This window comes from Mirounga leonina, unplaced genomic scaffold (genome assembly GCF_011800145.1).
Source record: "Mirounga leonina isolate KUSES-001 unplaced genomic scaffold, KU_Mleo_1.0 Mir_115, whole genome shotgun sequence".
NCBI lineage: Eukaryota > Metazoa > Chordata > Mammalia > Carnivora > Phocidae > Mirounga > Mirounga leonina.
Window position 1 is genome coordinate 5,675,318 of NW_023270268.1, and position 17,321 is coordinate 5,692,638.

At 37.1% G+C, this 17,321-nt stretch overlaps 1 protein-coding gene across 5 annotated transcripts in view; it reads right to left on the reverse strand.

The window, feature by feature from the left end:
- LRRFIP2 (LRR binding FLII interacting protein 2) overlaps positions 1-17,321 on the reverse strand; it is a 109,137-nt gene that overhangs the window by 32,170 nt on the left and 59,646 nt on the right. For 3 of the 5 annotated variants that reach the window (XM_034991918.1, XM_034991925.1, XM_034991909.1), the window contains 5 exons: positions 17,252-17,320; positions 14,919-15,008; positions 7,499-7,543; positions 5,841-5,957; positions 3,029-3,100 (listed from right to left, as the gene is read on the reverse strand). In XM_034991918.1, coding sequence (XP_034847809.1) covers positions 3,029-3,100; positions 5,841-5,957; positions 7,499-7,543; positions 14,919-15,008; positions 17,252-17,320 — 393 coding nt within the window. The remainder of the gene's footprint in view (positions 1-3,028; positions 3,101-5,840; positions 5,958-7,498; positions 7,544-14,918; positions 15,009-17,251; position 17,321) is intronic. The other 2 variants (XM_034991932.1, XM_034991938.1) reach the window with 1 other exon arrangement.

Here is a 17,321-nt window from a genome sequence, read left to right on the forward strand (position 1 = left end):
AAAGAAAGAAAGAAAGAAAGAAAGAAAGAAAGAAAGAAAGAAAGAAAAAGAAAGAAGGAAGGAAAGAAAGTTAGTTACAACATGGATGAATCTTCAAAACATAATACTAACTGAGGTCAATCACAAAAGACTACATATTATATGATTCCATTTATATGAAATGGCCAGAATAGGCAAATCCACAGAGACAAAGTAGATTAGTGGTTACCCAGGCTGGGTGTGTAAGAGGAAGAGGAAGGGTGAGGAATGACTGCTAATTGGCACAGGGTTTCTTTCTGGGGTAATGAAAGCATTCTAAAATAGGGTTGTGGTGATGGTTGTGCAACTCTGTGACTATGCTAAAACCCACTTGAACTGTGTACACTTTAAATGGGTAAACTTTACAGTGTGTGAAGTATATCTCAATAAGGATATACACACAATAAGCCCTTCATAAACCAGGGCTGTATTAACAGGCAGCATTTATACCAGGAATGGGAACAAATATAAAACAAATAAAAAAATATAAGCAAAGTCAATTGTATAATGGTTTAAATATAATGGGATCCTAATATAATACAGAATTTAGAATGATTCTGATCCATCTCAGGGGCTAATAGCATTCAAGAAAAGTCTTCCTCACAGCTCAGTCCCATAGAAAATGGAGCATAACTTCATGAACATCAGAATCTAAGATAGTTTAGCAAGAGATGCAAAAATACAGTAACAATAAATTTGACGTAACATTTATGGCATGTACTCTCCTTTAAACAGACCATGGAAGACGGTTTTAAATTTGTGTCAAGGTAGTTTTAATTATTTCAATCTAGCTTACATAGTGGTATCTATTAGGAATTAATTTTACTTAAATGTGTCTAAGGCAGTGATTTTGCAAGTGTAGATTCTAGACTAGCAGCAACAGCATTAACTGGGTAAACATACAAATTTTCAACCCCATTCCAGACCCACTGAATGAGAAAATCTGGGAGTAGGGTCCAGCAGTCTGTGATTTAACAAAACCCAGGTGGTTCTGCATGGAGGCTAGAATGAGGGAAAAGCACCCCAAAGGCTGCCTCACTTAATCAAGAGTAATGTCATAAGCAATGACCCAGTATCCTTTTTTAATAGGACACGTTCACACCACCACGCTTGATCACCAATCAGACCATTTTTTAAAATGATTTTCTTCCACTTAAAGAAGTCATTTCAAGTATAAATATAACCTGAAGTCAAGCTCAATTATATGCTGACCATGAATTATGAAAAGGGGGGGTGGGGAAAAAAAAGGGAGGTGTTGGGGGGGATGGAAATTAAGAATACACGTATCATGATGAGCACTGAGTAATGTAGAGAATTCTTGTATCATTAAGTTGTGCACCTAAAACTGATATAGCACCGTATGTTATACTCCAATAAAATAAATAAACATAAAAATAAATAAAATAGATCTCTTCTAAATGAAAAAAATAAAGCAGGGTACACCACTGTATATCACAAAGTAATTTTTCCTTTACTCTGGATATGCTTCTGTTGCACTAAACATGGATATATTTAATGTATTTTTTTACAGTTTTTCTTAGCATGGTATCATTTATGTGAGGAACATTAAGTTTTGCTTTTTTGTCTTAAAAAAAGGGATCTTGTATCTGTTTGGTCTCAAATAAATTTAATCTGTTCTTTTGTATCCTTCAAAGAATGTAGTAAATGGTAGATCTAAAACATAAGAAAAAAATGTTTTAAATAAAATAAAAAGCAACAAGTAAGAATGCCTCTGAATCGCTTGCTTTCCTGATACATATAAGACACTTCAACATGAGTGTACTTACTTAATATATAGGATTTATTCCCTTGATCCAAGATATTTCCAAAAGTCTTATCTCTAAAACGTTAAGAGGGGATTAAATCCTGAAGATTAGAGCCATGAAAACTAACTGAGCACATCCACATACTACCTCTGTAATTCTCCTGATGTTTACTGATAGCCTCACACGCTGCCATATCAGCGGCCTCCACACTTCCCTCCCGGACACTCTCCACAGGACTCCCTACCCTTTTTGGTCCTGAGTCTTAACCATAAGTTCCTTATGGACAATAATTATCCACATGAAGGTTTTGACTGGTAACTGGGCTACTTCACATCACGCCAGGAAAGCTGATGAAAGCCTTGCGTATTAGGCCTATGCTTTGTCCTTCGAGCATATCCTGAATCACCTTTTTGAATACCTTACTTATGTGATTTTAGAGGCCTGATGCGTATTTTTTATTTCAAACAGGGACATGCATGTGCTCAGGAAAACTTTTAGTTTCCTCATATTAGATTTGAACTTCAAAATAAAACATGGGGAAGCACATGATAACCAAGTGCCACTGACAACCAAACCGTCTGCCTCACTCGGACCCTTATATTGAAAACTGGTAGCCATCCTTGCTCAGAAAAGATTTAGGCCCATTTAAATTTACCTCCAAATTTTTTAAAGCACTGAATCTGTATAATCCTTTTTGACCTATAGTTTAAAAAAGAAGAAGAAGAAACAAAACGAAAACACAGACCTTCTATCTCAGGGTCCTTCCTCCAAAAGGAGTATTTATAATAATGCACTCTTAGATGTTTCTTCCTCCTGCCTTTAATATTGACTGAATTTGGTGACAGAAATAGGCAATATTCTCTCATTTAGCATGGAAAAATTTTAAGGTCTAATTTTTAATTAAATATATATATATAAATTCATTCTCAGAATACTTTTTAAGAGTTTGTCCAATTTAATTTTGTATGGCTAAGACACAAGGGACATGCAACTATTTTACAAACTTAAGAACTCTAAGGTGTAATATCTTTTACTGAATATTCCAAAAACCATACTAAACATTTAGACAAAGCAGAGACTGAAAGCTTGCCTTTCCTATGCACTGCAGGTTAAGCACATGCTTGAAAGACAAACACTGTTAGTAAAGCTCTGTGCACTGGGGTTAACAGAACTTGTGAAACCACCATTACGCAACACTTCTGTGTACAGACAGCATGCTTGGGCTGCAGAATGGGCCCTGATACCTTTAGTTCTTTAAGCCCTTGCATGTATCTCCCTTCTACATCCTGTATCTGGTCCTTAAGGTCATAGATATCCTGCAGGACATAGGAATGAACCATTGCGTAAAACCATGCATAAACATATCTTAAGTCTCAGAGATTCAGCTGAAAACATGAACTACTTTTGTATATTCCAGACTAAAAGCAAGGAAATCAAAGTACACAAGCATAACTGCCACTCCAAACCATGGAATAGGGCAAACAGGTCAGGGGGGATAGTGGGGCTGGAGAAGGTCTGGAGTAATCAATCTAAAGTATTCACTATTTTCTTGGCATTAACATGTGTTGAAACAGCATTAGCAAAGGGGGGGTGTATATGGAAAAAAGCTATATAAATTATAATATGCTTAACATATAATATTAAAAATTTTATAAATCATTCAAATAATTTTTAACATAATGCTTCACCTAGAACTAGTAAAACATGTAGTAAATTAATTATAAGCAGCAAATTTTACTGACTCATGCAAAAGTTTTAAAAACTAATAAATGGATATGAACAACGTTGTCTTTCAATGACTTGCTTACCAAGCACAATTAATTTGGGAGAAAGAAAGTAAAGGGAAGGAAGTTAAACACCAACATTTTAAACATTATGTCAAATGAGAGTCTAGGCTGAGGATGCCATTTAAATGATGAGAAAAGAGCATCTGCTCCAAATGTAACCATAATCCTTAAAGTAAAGCAGGTCAAATTTTAAATGGAAAATACAGTTTCCCTTATACCTGACCCTGCTACATACAATCGATTCAGACGCTTAATTTAGGGAGAAAATAACTGCCACGGTTATTTTCCCTGAGTACCATTCTGCAATACAGACAGGATCAATTCTCCAAGGCCAGTCACACACACTTTCTGTATTATACTTCCCCTGCCCTCTTCATTCCCTCCTTTGTAGGTCTGTCTGTCTTCTGCTCATTGATTCATTCAACAGACATATATCGAAAGGCTACGAGGAGCCGAGTATAAGGATACAAAGCTCTCACTTCCTTCAGAAAGTCATTCTCTTCAAGAAGCAATACAGGGAAACCGCAAGCACGAGCTAAGTTGTGAGGCTGGAGGGCCTTTCCCTCCCGTGTTCTGTCCCACTGAAGGCAAGAGTTTATCTTACTCAACTCTGCACCCCCGGCACCTATGCTGGTACTCAGTAAGAGCTTGGTAAATACTGATACTCGCAAAGTCATGCCATGTCGGCCTGGGGCGGCTCTCCTTCTTGACCGCCACCGTCACTGCTGCAAACCTCTCCACCCTCTAACCACTGGCCCACTTTTACAGGCTGCCCACTTCATAAGCCGGACTCCTGCTCCTACCCGCTTACAATCTGACTCAGTACCCCAGTCCCCACCTCCTCCTGTGTCAGCAGCACTGAACCTCCACATTTGGCCCCCCTCCATCTGCACCCTAGGCATTCCTCTCGCCCACTCAGGCACTCTGCTCCTCAGTCACCCTCTCCTTCCTTTGCCTTCCTGTCCTCTCTCAAGCAATGAAAATAATAATCAAGTCCACCTTTGAAAGAAAACAAAAACCTTCTCTTAGTCTCCTATCTCTCTCTGCTGTTGACCAATCAACTCCAGTATCCTCCAGTATTCTCTTCAGAGCAAATTTCTTGCATCTTCTTCCATCACAGTTTTGACTTCACTATTGAACTGTGGGTATTGTTCCCCGTGCTGCCAGTGCTTCCTCCGATCTGGGGTCACTCTTTAAGAATGCAAATCAGATACTCACTCCCCTATTTAATATCCCACAGTAGCCAGGAGAAAACCAAATGCCTTCTAGGCTCCCATACATGATGGCTTTGTGGTCTGGCCCAGAACTACTTCCCCGGTCTTCCCCCTCACTCACCTCTCCTCCTCACTTCTCATCCTACCCTTAGGCAACTGTACTATACAGAGTACCTTCTGGTTCTCTGAAGTTCTGAGAAAAGCTTTGTCCTTGAACTTTGCCTGGTTCGTGTGTATTCTTCCTTCATACCTTAGTCCAACGTGGCTGACACTTCTCTGAATTCCCTTAATAGCCCTACTCTGGCTACTACCTATTATCACACGGCCTGGTTTTACTGGTTTCTATCAGTTTGTCTTCCCTATGAAACAGTGAACTCCTGAAGTTCACGGTGTATTTCAAGGCCTAAATCTCTGGGGCCAAAAGCTCAATAAATGTTGAATGAATGAATGAATGAATGAATGCATGCATGCAATTTTTATTACTACCCTTCCCCCATTGCTCACAAATAGCAGGTTCAGCAAATAAACATTCAAATACATTTTGAAAGTCCTCATTTTTTAAATAAAAAGGTTAATAAGAATGGGGACTCAACTCAGGTATTTCTGTTATCCCAAATATTACTACACTTTTCATGAAAAATTGATAGATAACTATATTCAAGCAGCCAAATAATACATAATAGCTCAAAAGACCGACAATTCCTAGAGTCTGGTTCCTTGTATATCCACATATTTTCCATTTAAAATATGGCCAATTATTTCTGAAAGAATTACTTTACATACATTAACAAGTTTTTCTGGCATCTGTAAATTAGCAGAACTCATTCCAATACCATCAAATGTTCAGGAAAGAAAACAGAAAAAAGAATTAACTAATCTCCTTCCTTTCAGATCTGAGTCACATTCCTAAACTATCTTTAATAATTTTTTTTTAAAGACCTCATATTCCTTTTCTTTCTACTAAGTCACATTAAATGTTAAATAGTTCCAGTATACTATACTATAAAGAAGCCAAAAAACGGTTTTTAAAAAGCAAACCAAAGACTGCGGTTTACCCGCAATTCACTTAATGAGGTGTCTGGATCTACTAAGCTGCTGGTGTCTCCGCTCCCTCGTCTGGATGAGTTTCCACTCAGAGGGGTTGTTGCTGAGGCAGAATTCCGAGATGAAGGCTAGAGAAAGAGGAAGAGGACACATTTAAGTCTTGTTTCTTTCCAAATACGTTTGCTGTGGAAACTAAAACTGGGCCCAGGGTGCAGGTGTGGATGAGAAGATGGGGAGAGTGTAGACTGCTATGGGAAGAGGGTATCCAGAGAAGGGCCCGGGCATACTACGCATAACTTTGTTCGCTCCAACTTTATGGGAATCTAGAATTCATAATAACAAAGGAAATAGTTTGTGTGCAAGTTGTTTTCTAAGTTTATCTTTTCTACATCGTAAACAACTCTGGGGTGAGCACATCAGATTAATTTAAAACAGTTCAGGACTTATAACTGGTATGCTGATTAGCAGTCCTCCTACCGAGTTCCTAAAGATGCTCCTTCAGAATCTTTTCTTTTTCTAATATTTTGATAAAGTTGGAAACAAAATTTGCAGCTGAAGCAAATTGTGTATCACTCTGAATTTAGACTGCTATTCCCACAGTTAGTTTAAATGTGAGATTATGCTACTGGATTAATAAATGACACAGATCTGTGCTGTCCGATACAGTAGCCATTAGCCACATGGGGCTACTGAGCATTTGACATATGGCTAGTCCAAATTGAGATTTTATTTTTAATTGTAAAATACACAACCAGATTTCAAAGGCTTTGTATGGAAAAAAAGAATGTAAAATATCTCATTAATAATTGTTCACATTGATTACATTGACATATTTGGGTTAAATAAAATACATTTAAATAAATTTTACCTGTTCTTTTTTTTAAAGATTTTATTTATTTATTTGACAGAGAGAGGCACAGCGAGAGAGGGAACACAAGCAGGGGCAGTGGGAGAGAGGCAGAAGCAGGCTTCCTGCGGAGCATAGAGCCCGATGTGGGACTCGATCCCAGGACCCTGGGATCATGACCTGAGCCGAAGGCAGACGTTTAACGACTGAGCCACCCAAGTGCCCGTTTCTTTTTACTGTTTTAATGAGGCTACCAGAAAATTTAAACTTACATATATGTGGGTACACTTGTGGCTTGCACTGTATCTCTATCAGAACTGGTATATCTTTTGGGGATATAGCATGAAATTAATCCTGATAATTTCCCAAAGATGACTTTCTAAAAATACTCTAGAAGTTAGAGACTTTAACACAAAACAACTCCCAGAAAGGAATTATTTTACCTCAAAAAAAAAAAAAAATTAACTATTAAGGGCGGGGAAAAAAAAAACCCTCAGAGTTTGTCACCACCATTCCTAAAGACACTTCATTTTCAGCGTTTAATGGCTTCTTCTCAGGATCAAATTCTAGGGAATGAAAATCAAAAGAGCAGCCAAAAGCTTAAGAAGTGACATTCAAGGAAATAAAATGCAGTGTCTTTTCTCTTCCCAGTGCTTCACATGATTCAACCTCAGAGGAATTTGGGGGGTCAAGGACAGGAAATAGATGAAGAAAGGAAGAGTAGCTCCACCAGTTCAAATGTAGTAAAATAATGAAATAGCAGTAGAAATTAAGTTTAATTGACCTTGAGAATCTAATTCCCATAGGAATTTATGTACTCACCCTTGTGTAATTTTCAGCATACTGTTTGTCAGATTTTTCATCCAACTAGAAAAGAACAGAGATAAAAATCAGGAGAGATGCTTAGCATGCTGGGGGTTTTTTTAGAGGAAAAAAAGTGACCTCATTTGAGTTCTCCAAGTTCAACTGATGTTTGGAACCTAAAAGTAAACATATTGAAACTGAAATAAAAGTTGAGACACATAAGACAAAATGTCAACAACTTCAATTCTTACCCTAAGGATGACATGCAGTAAGCAAGCTGTTCTTATGTATGTTTAGAACCTGTAGATTTTCCTTTTCATGGTATTTGAAACACGTTAAAGAAAAATATATGTAAACTTGAGCTTTGGCAATGCAAATGTTAACACACACACACCAAAAAAACTTGTACACATCAAAAGAAAAAGACTGATAAAACCAAAAGCCAAAAAACTTTATTATCTAAACATTATTAGAACACGGGACACATAGATAAGACCAGTATACTTAGCCAAAAAAAGTTCAAATTCAACTAAAGCAAGTTAAATATATCATCAAAAAAGATTTCCCCCACAGCTCTTAAGGATTCAGTTCTTTGGCTTTTTTTTTTTTTTTTTTTTGCTTTTTTAAGCAATACATGTACATACGTCAAAAATAAAATTTAAAAAAATCAACCAGCACAAAAGGGTATGTGAAGTAAGCCTCTCTCCCTACTATACCACACCCAAACCTTCCAATTCTCCATCCAAGGGCAACCGGCCCCCGTGTCTTTAACAAATTCTAAAGTAATGTCCCAAATACATTCTATATCTTCTTTTTCTCCTTACCAAGTTTCAGAGATTACAGAAACTACCTCATTTTTCTTCATGGCATTGATCACTCCCTAATTCCATGATATTTATTCGTTTATTTATTGTTTGATCTCTTTCTCTTTAATGTATGTTCTATGTCTATATGTTCATTTCTGTATTCCTAACATCAAAAACAGCACCTGGCATATAGAAGGACTCAAAATTTGTTGGGCAAATGAGTAAATGAATCATACCCCATCTGTACTTACAGACTTACTTCATTTACTTTAACAACAACATAGTGTCCTATCATCTGGGTACGCATAACTGAGTTATCCTATCTTCTGTGGATAGGATTAGTGTTTCTTTCATAAAGAGAGGTACCTCATAGGTCTAATCCCAAACCCTGACCTTACAGCTGAGGAAAGAGAAATTCAGAGGCAAAAGATTTTCCTGAAAGCTGAACTACTACTAATCAGGGCTGAGTCCAGATCTCAGTTTTGCAAATCTTTAACCCTGTGTTCACATAATTTACCTGGATATACTGTCCCAATTACCATTAGGGGGAAAAAGTTACAGAGAGATTTAACTAAATGAAAATATACCCAGACTCCAACACCTAGACCAACCCTCCCAGCCCAATCTAGAAAAAAGATTTGAAAACTTTCCTCAGTTAATTATTAAAACACAAAATACCATTATTTCTGGCTCTATTCAGATCACTTCACTCTAACTTCCTCATAATTGAAAGTTTTCCTGTTCTTTTTCATTGCCCACATTTATCATGTTCATTTTTTCCTCAGTGTTTATATAACAAACACTGTTTATAATAAAAGGTGTTTATTAGAAGTACTATATAAAGTACTTAAAGTAATATAAATACTATCTCAGACTTTGATCTCTTTTTGCTACTTTTTAATATAATACTCTTTTTTAAAAGATTTTATTTATTTATTTGACAGAGAGACCCTATTATAATACTCTTAAAAAGGAATTAATTTTAGTTAACTTTAATTTTTTCTAAATCGCATATAAAATGTTCAAAAACAAACAATTACAGTAGTTAACAATTATTGTCGCAAAAAGGAATAACCTTCCATCACATTTATACTAGTAAAACACATTGCCTGATACTTAGAGTGTTATTCTTCAGAATCAAAGAAATACTGTATCTGAATAAAACTGCCGTATTTTCCTCAGAGTATCTCCCAACTCTCTTCTACTAATGAGTTAAAGACAAAAACAAGCAACACTCAGAAACACTCTTCTAGGTCTATTTAAAATCCTGGCTCATATTCCCCTCCCACAAAAATGACCCCCAAGTCTATCCATTTTTTTTAACAGTCAACTTGGAATGATCTTACATTTCAGAGGCTGCATCATTGAACTAGTCCATCGCAATGTTGATTCTATTGCTTTCACTGTCTTCTGACAGATCCCAACTGTCGCAACCCAAACTGATCATGCGCCAAACCTCATGGATTGTTAAGGCAGCAAAAAATACCAAGAGCAGCCACGCCGCAGTCCAGTCATTTGGGCTGCAGTGACTTGGCCAGAGACTCCAGTTCTCACTTCTCAGATTGTGCTATATTATGTGCTGTCTTCCACTTAGACAAAACACTACTTGACACCTGGTGTTCTAAAAGCCCCAGTGCTCTCTCTAGCAGCCAGGAGCTCTACACAACTGCTCTGCAATGACACACTAATGTTCATAATTATGACCCAGAGTCTGCCGGATCCTGAAAAGGCTTTTAAGTGGAATAAAATTTAATCATGTTTAATACATTAAGGTATAAAATAGGGAAAGGTTGGTAAAAGGATACAAGGTTTCAGCTATAAGATGAATTAAGAGGATCTTATAAGATTAGTAAGTGAGAAATCAGAAAACAAAGGCTGTATATACTTTATGGTCACAATTCTGTAAAACATGCAAATTAAACCAAGATAGAAAAAAATACTAAAAGTAAATCAAGTTGCTAAAAAAGAAAGTTGCTAATAAAAAAGTAGATTAAAAAAAAAAAAAAACCAAAACAAGAAAACACTAAGCAAAGCTTCCTCCCTTCTCCCAAATATGGCCCTCAGGACTTAGTCATTAATGTTAACTGTACCTTACTATTCTCAAAAAGTTTCAAGTAAATATCATGGCACTGTACCCTTAAATAATTAAATAGGTAATTTTCCAATCATGAAAAGGGTTTCTTTGATAGCTGGAACTTGGAAGTCAGCTAACAAGCTTGTAATATTTCATATTCGTATTAATGTGAAAAGAAGAGCAAGGGCATCTGGGTGGCTCACTCGGTTAAGAGTTGGACTCTTAATTCCAGCTCAGGTCATGATCTCAGGGTCCTGAGATAGAGCCCCATATCCAGCTCCCTGCTTAGTGGGGAGTCTGCTGGAGATTGCCTCTCCCCTCTGCCCCCTCCCCCGCTACTCTGTCCCCCCTGCGAGTATACATGCCCGTGCCTGCATACTCTTTAACAAACAACTCTTAAAAAAAGAAGAACAGGGGCGCCTGGGTGGCTCAGTCGTTAAGCGTCTGCCTTCGGCTCAGGTCATGATCCCAGAGTCCTGGGATCGAGCCCCACATCGGGCTCCCTGCTCCGCGGGGAGCCTGCTTCTCCCTCTCCCACTCCCCCTGCTTGTGTTCCCTCTCTCGCTGTGTCTCTTTCTGTCAAATAAATGAAATCTTTAAAAAAAAAAAAAAAAAAAAGAACACATGGTAGCAGACTTTATATTCCAATTTGAATGCTTTAAAGTTCAAAAGTAGTATTTTCTTAAAGAATTTCAAGTTATCAACTAGTAAACAAAATCTTAAATAAATATAATCTTTCCCACATTTCAGTGATAAATGCCTTTGCCTTATTTATGTCTGGGACATCTGAAAATGCTTTGCTCTTGACATTAGAAATTATGGATTGTTTCTCTTTAAATCTAAACTCCTTGAATATTTGTTGAAATTAGTACATGTGAGAAATATTTCTTAGAATACATATCTTGTCAAATCCTTGAAACTCTTTATTTCTTCTTAAAAGAAAGATGTTTATTTATTCTCTGGATAAAAAGCCCTTTGAACTTCATTTCAGCATATGGTTACTTAGTTTGACAGATAATTTTACCTTACTAAAATGGTAAAATACAATTGAACCTTTTGAATAGAAATAGAGAATTCTAGTTGTAAATACATTTCGATACTGTCATTTAAAAGAGTTGTTTAGAGGGGCACCTCGGTGGCTCAGCTGATTAAGCATCTGACTCTTGATTTCAGCTCAGGTCATGATCTCAGGATCGTGAGATCAAGCCCCAGGTCAGGCTCTATGCTGAGTGCTGAGCCTGCTTAAAATTCTCTCTCCCTCTCCCTTTACCCCTTCCACCTCCCCTTGTGTGCACTCTCTCTCTCAAAAGAAAAAATAAAAAAGATTTTTTAAAAGAGTTGTTTAGAAATAAAGACTTACATCTTGTTCTAATTATATTTTTTTCTTAAAAGGACATCAGAGAGTTGAGGGCACCTGGGTGGCTCAGTAGGTTAAGCGTCTGCCTTCAGCTCAGGTCATGATCCCAGGGTCATGGGATCGAGCCCCGCATCGGGCTCCCTGCTCAGCGGGGAGCCTGCTTCTCCCTCTCCCTCTACCACTCCCCCCTGCTTGTGGTCTCTTTCTCTCTCTCTCTCTCACTCTCATGCTCTCTATCTCTCTCAAATAAATAAAGTCTTAAAAAATATATTAAAAAAAGGTATCAGAGATTTGATGTAATTGAGCTATGCATATCTGAGGTATATCATGCAGCACCCATTCCTGTCAACTGTATCAGTAAATCTAATGTAATATATATGATCAGAAGATAAAGGTATTCATAATTAGGCATTTGAATAAACTTATTTTTTAAGTTATAAAACTATAGTCAAAGTATTTATAGTGTTGTTTAATGTAGTTATTGGAGTCTAATCCTTTAACTTCTAATTTTATATATGGATGATAATATGCATCAAAAATTCTGTTTAATGGAGAAAAAAAAATAACCAGAAAACTAATGACTGATTCCCTAACCACAGAAGGGAAGGGAGCAATTAATTTTAATAATCTCCTAAAGCAAAAATGGCTGAGGATTCCATTCAGAAATGGTCTGATTATTAACAATCAATAAAATGAAAGCACATTTACATCCTTTTCCCCAGCCTGACTGATGGGACAAAGGAACAATGCAGAAGAAAAGACCAGAGGCTTGAGCAATCATAAATATCCAGATAGTGAGTCTTGCCAAATCAGGGCCTGGCACCCTTTTTCAGCACACCTAGCTCAGAAGTTATAAATGGAGCAGAATGTACACATTTATCTGATCCACAATGCGGAAGCCTGAAAGTGACTTTTAAAATTTTGAATTCATTGTCAGCATTTTAAAATCAGGCTATTTCACAAAAAAATGCAGATTTCCTAGCTTATATCAAAAAGTGGAGTGTGTGGGGAGGATCTTACCAATGTCAAGTCCACTTTTCATTTGTCTACAATGAGCTGTATAGTTACCCTTTAAAAGAAATAATATTAGGGCGCCTGGGTAGCTCAGTTGGTTAAGCGACTGCCTTCGGCTCAGGTCATGATCCTGGAGTCCCAGGATCAAGTCCCGCATCGGGCTCCCTGCTCAGCGGGGAGTCTGCTTCTCCCTCTGATCCTCCCCCTCTCATGCTCTCTGTCTCCCATTCTCTCTCTCCGATAAATAAATAAAATCTTAAAAAAAAAAAAAGAAATAATATTAGAGAAAATTTTTGCTCTAGAGAGGGGAACAGCAAATTTTTAGGCTTTGCCAAAAGGCAAAATTAAGGATATCATATAGGTACTTAGATAATCATGAAAAAAATACATAAAAACCATTAGCTCACAGGCTATAAAATAAGGGGTTGCTGGCCATATTTGCTAACCACTGCTCTAGAGAATCTTTTGTTTATGTTATAAGGTGTACAGCATGATGATTTGATATAATAACGTATACATATCAAATCATCACGTTATACACCTTAAATATGTCTAATTTTTATTTAAAAATATGTAAATAAACCAAAATAATTACCTGGGTAAAGAAAAGAGTTATATTAAATTAGTAGAAGCAGGGAGTTTGTTTTTTTTTAACTATCAAGCTTTTCACTTCTGTGTAGTTACTAAAATAAATTGCCAAGAAATATACATAAGGAGGACATAACCACCATCACAAATTAAAGGCTAACAAAATTCAAAGTTTTTAAGAAAAAAAGGTGTATACAATAAATTAAATTGTTTATATCTACAAAAAAAAAAAGAATAAGTTGCTAAGCAAACCAATAAAATGAGCAATATTTCAGGGGAAAGACTCGGGAGCCAATCTTCCAACTCTGCGTGCAGAGATTCCTTGATCTGACAGAGGGCAAGACAGGGTTGCTATATACAGCCAGGTTTGAGATCCAACAATCTGGAATACTTAAAGACCACACTTAAAATTATTTTCCAGGATTAAAGTCATTCAAAAGTAGCTATTTAAATACAACGAGCAATGTGCTAAATATAAATAATATCTCTTCATTCAAAACTAACTTTTTGGTTAGGAAACACTGCCTCTCACCTGCTTCAAAGTGCTTGAAAATCAGACAGCATTGGTCTATGGGCAAAACAAAACTAATCCCAGCAAGGGACAGGAGGTGTCAAAGAGAAAAAGAGGCTATTAGATCAGGCAGGGAGGTATATGCTGGTTGGAGTTCCTTCATTAAGACAAATGCCTCAAGGCATCAAGGACAATCTTTCCTAAATTCAGTTCCCAATGATGTGAAAGCAATGGACAGGCATTTCTTCAAAATAATGCCATAGTCCAAATGTTTAAAATCTATTTAGATTCTTCCCAGTTACCATAAATTAGTGACACTTTACTAAGTAATATCTCCTATTGTTCAGGGGCGCCTGGGTGGCTCAGTCGTTAAGCGTCTGCCTTCGGCTCAGGTCATGATCCCAGAGTCCTGGGATCAAGCCCCACATCGGGCTCCCTGCTCCGCGGGGAGCCTACTTCTCCCTCTCCCACTCCCCCTGCTTGTGTTCCCTCTCTTGCTGTGTCTCTCTCTGTCAAATAGATAAAATCTTTAAAAATATATATATATATCTCCTATTGTTCAACCTTCAAAGTCTGTCTAGTACTTTATATATTCACCAAAATAAAAAGGGAAGAAACATTTTAAGACTCATCAGGGATATCTAAATATGGGCTAGGTATTAGAGGTTTTAAGGAATTATTTTTAATTTTATTAGGTATGATAATGGTAGAGTAAATATGAAAAAGAAATTCTCAATTAGAGATGCATACTAAACTACTGGGAAATGACATGGATTTGCTTTAAAATAATTCAGGAAAAAAAAAGGGAAAAGGGAGGAAAGAGATGAAGCAAAATTGGCAAAACACTGGTAATTTTTGGAGCTGCTGACGGGTTCTACAGGTGAAATTTTTCACAGAAAAGTTTTTTTAAAAAATCAAAGCATATCAGTATATACATTCCAAAACAAAACAAATAACTGTACTTTATGTTACTCTATCCCAATAAAAATTAAAGCAGTAAATTAAGCTCCTAACTTTCAAATAGCTAATGTATTAGCCGTTAGTCACAAGCCTGAGACGCCAAAACCACCCCCATGCAATACACTCACGCTGGTCAAATCGGGGATACTGACGTCATCCACCTCTGAGACTACACTCCCCCTACGATTGGAGCGACTAAAATAATCAGCGGTAGAAACCTTTCAATCAGAAAAAAATGAAATGCTTTAAAGGTTAAGAAAAGAGAGAGGAGAAGGATAAGAACATTGTCAAATGAGGAAAACAAATATTGTTTTGGTGCTTGATAAAGTATCATGCAATGAGGAAACCGCTGCAATTAACCTACTCAAAAAAGTAGAAAAGAAACATAAAAGGGTTTCTAAAGGAAATCACAGCTCCCTAAAACAAGCTTTTATGCACCTTAACTCGAGTTGTATACCACAGAGATCATTTACTGCCGAGGGCCAGCAAAGGCTCCCGTGTTTAGCACATGCATCATCCTCACTAGGATACTATTTACCTCAAGCCTCTACCATATTTCAAAAACTTATAGTTCATTACAGCTATCAACTCTGTTAAGCACATATATGCTCAATGCAGCATTCTTTGCAGGGTATTTATTGCACTATTTGCTCAATTTCTACACTTCCCTCTTTTTCATACTCCTCAAGACCAGGAACTGTGAGACAAAATAATGAAAGAACTACACTGGCCCCTTTCTGGTTCCCCAAACTCAGTCTTTTCCCACCTGAGACTTTGTCATTGGCCTAGAGCTCTTCTCCCGCTCTTCAGGCAGCTGGCTCCTCCCATTTCAAGTCGCAGCTCAAAGGTCACTTCCCTGGGGAAGCCTTCTCTGATCACCCCCTCCAAAGGGATGCACACTCGCACATGCATCCCTCAATGTTCCCTGTCCCATCACCTCCTGTTCTCTTCACAATCCCTGGGGTTACTTCTCTTTTCTTTCTTTGTTTACTTGTTTATTTTCTATTTCTTTCACTAGGATATAAGCTCCATGAAATCAGAAAACTGGTCTAGCTTACCACATTATTCCCAGCACTTAATACAATGCCTCACATATAATAGGTACTCCATAAACATCTGTTGAATTAGTAAGTAGGGAGTATTTTTTACCTCACTTATCAGCTTTTCTTACCTCAGCTCTGTCTGATTACCTTGCTTAAAAACTCTTCCATTCCAGGAAGTGAATTTGGAAATCCATCCACAGAGACAAAGAAGGCTTACAAGTGTGAAGTTTTGCTAAGGGCTAATGCAGTCAAGCAACAATATTTTTATTCATAGTAATAGTAATACAACTTAGATTTACATATACCTAATATTTTACTGGTTCCTACTGTCTCAAGAACTTTGTAGCTCTTCTCCATAAGTAATTCATTTGCATATATTAAGCCTACCTACAAAGACAGTCATTAACATCCCCATTACAAATAAATTGCCATTAACACAACTAACAGGTTGTAGAAGTGGCTCAAACCCAGGCATCATTACTTTAAAGTCCCTTCCTGCCCTTTCTACTCCATCACTTTCCAAGGTGCTTTCAGGTGTCCTGGCTTGTTTTTTCTCCTTCAGCTGTATGAGCATTAACTGGTTCGCCAATGGACCACAATTGCCTTAAACAGATCACTGCATTTTTGGCAACAAATCTCACAAACACTTGGTGTTTCCCTTTTCTATGAAAGCTTCAGGTTTACAATCTTTCACAAAACATGGCTCTTTTGTAGCTCTAAGCTGACATATCATGCTTACCAATGTAATTTTCAAATCAATTCTTAAATATAGCAAAAATGTCATCAGCTCTCTGAAAAACTTCCAGCATCATCAAAAGAATAATCTGAAATTACACCAATCTGTATTTTGACCTAGCTATTTGTTGTCTCTACAATTATTATGCTAGCTGAATTTTTAACCAGAATTTTTGACCAGAATTTCTAAATTTTGCCACCTACGACTATTAAAAAGTTCACAGGTCTTAAAAGATGTATAAACTATAAACAATACATCTTAAATACACAGCGAAGAAAGCAACTGATGGCAACATGATTTGTAACCCATAGTTAACAAGTTTTATGCAAAGTGGAGCATTCATTTTGCTGGAGAAACTTTTGTTACTGGTGAACTGTGCACATAAATGCATGCACATAAAACAGCAACAAAGAATAAAAAGTGAAAATCTTTCAAATACACAAAGACCTGCACATAAGAGGTGTAAAGAGGCAAGTTACTGATGAAAGCTTCCATAGCCCACAGAGAATACATATTCACAGGAACACATTTTTGAAGGCAAATTATTCATATAAACTAAATTTGAGGAAAATGCTCATTTTTGTCAAATGCAAATTTCATTTTCCAGGAGATTTCATGGGATCACATACAGGGGGGCAATTTAAAAACTTATTGTATGAGTTTGCATGCAAACCACGCTCACCACACTGTCCCTTCGCCCACGACTGGCGCGACCAGAGGATGCAATGCTTGCAGTGTCATCATTGGTAAAC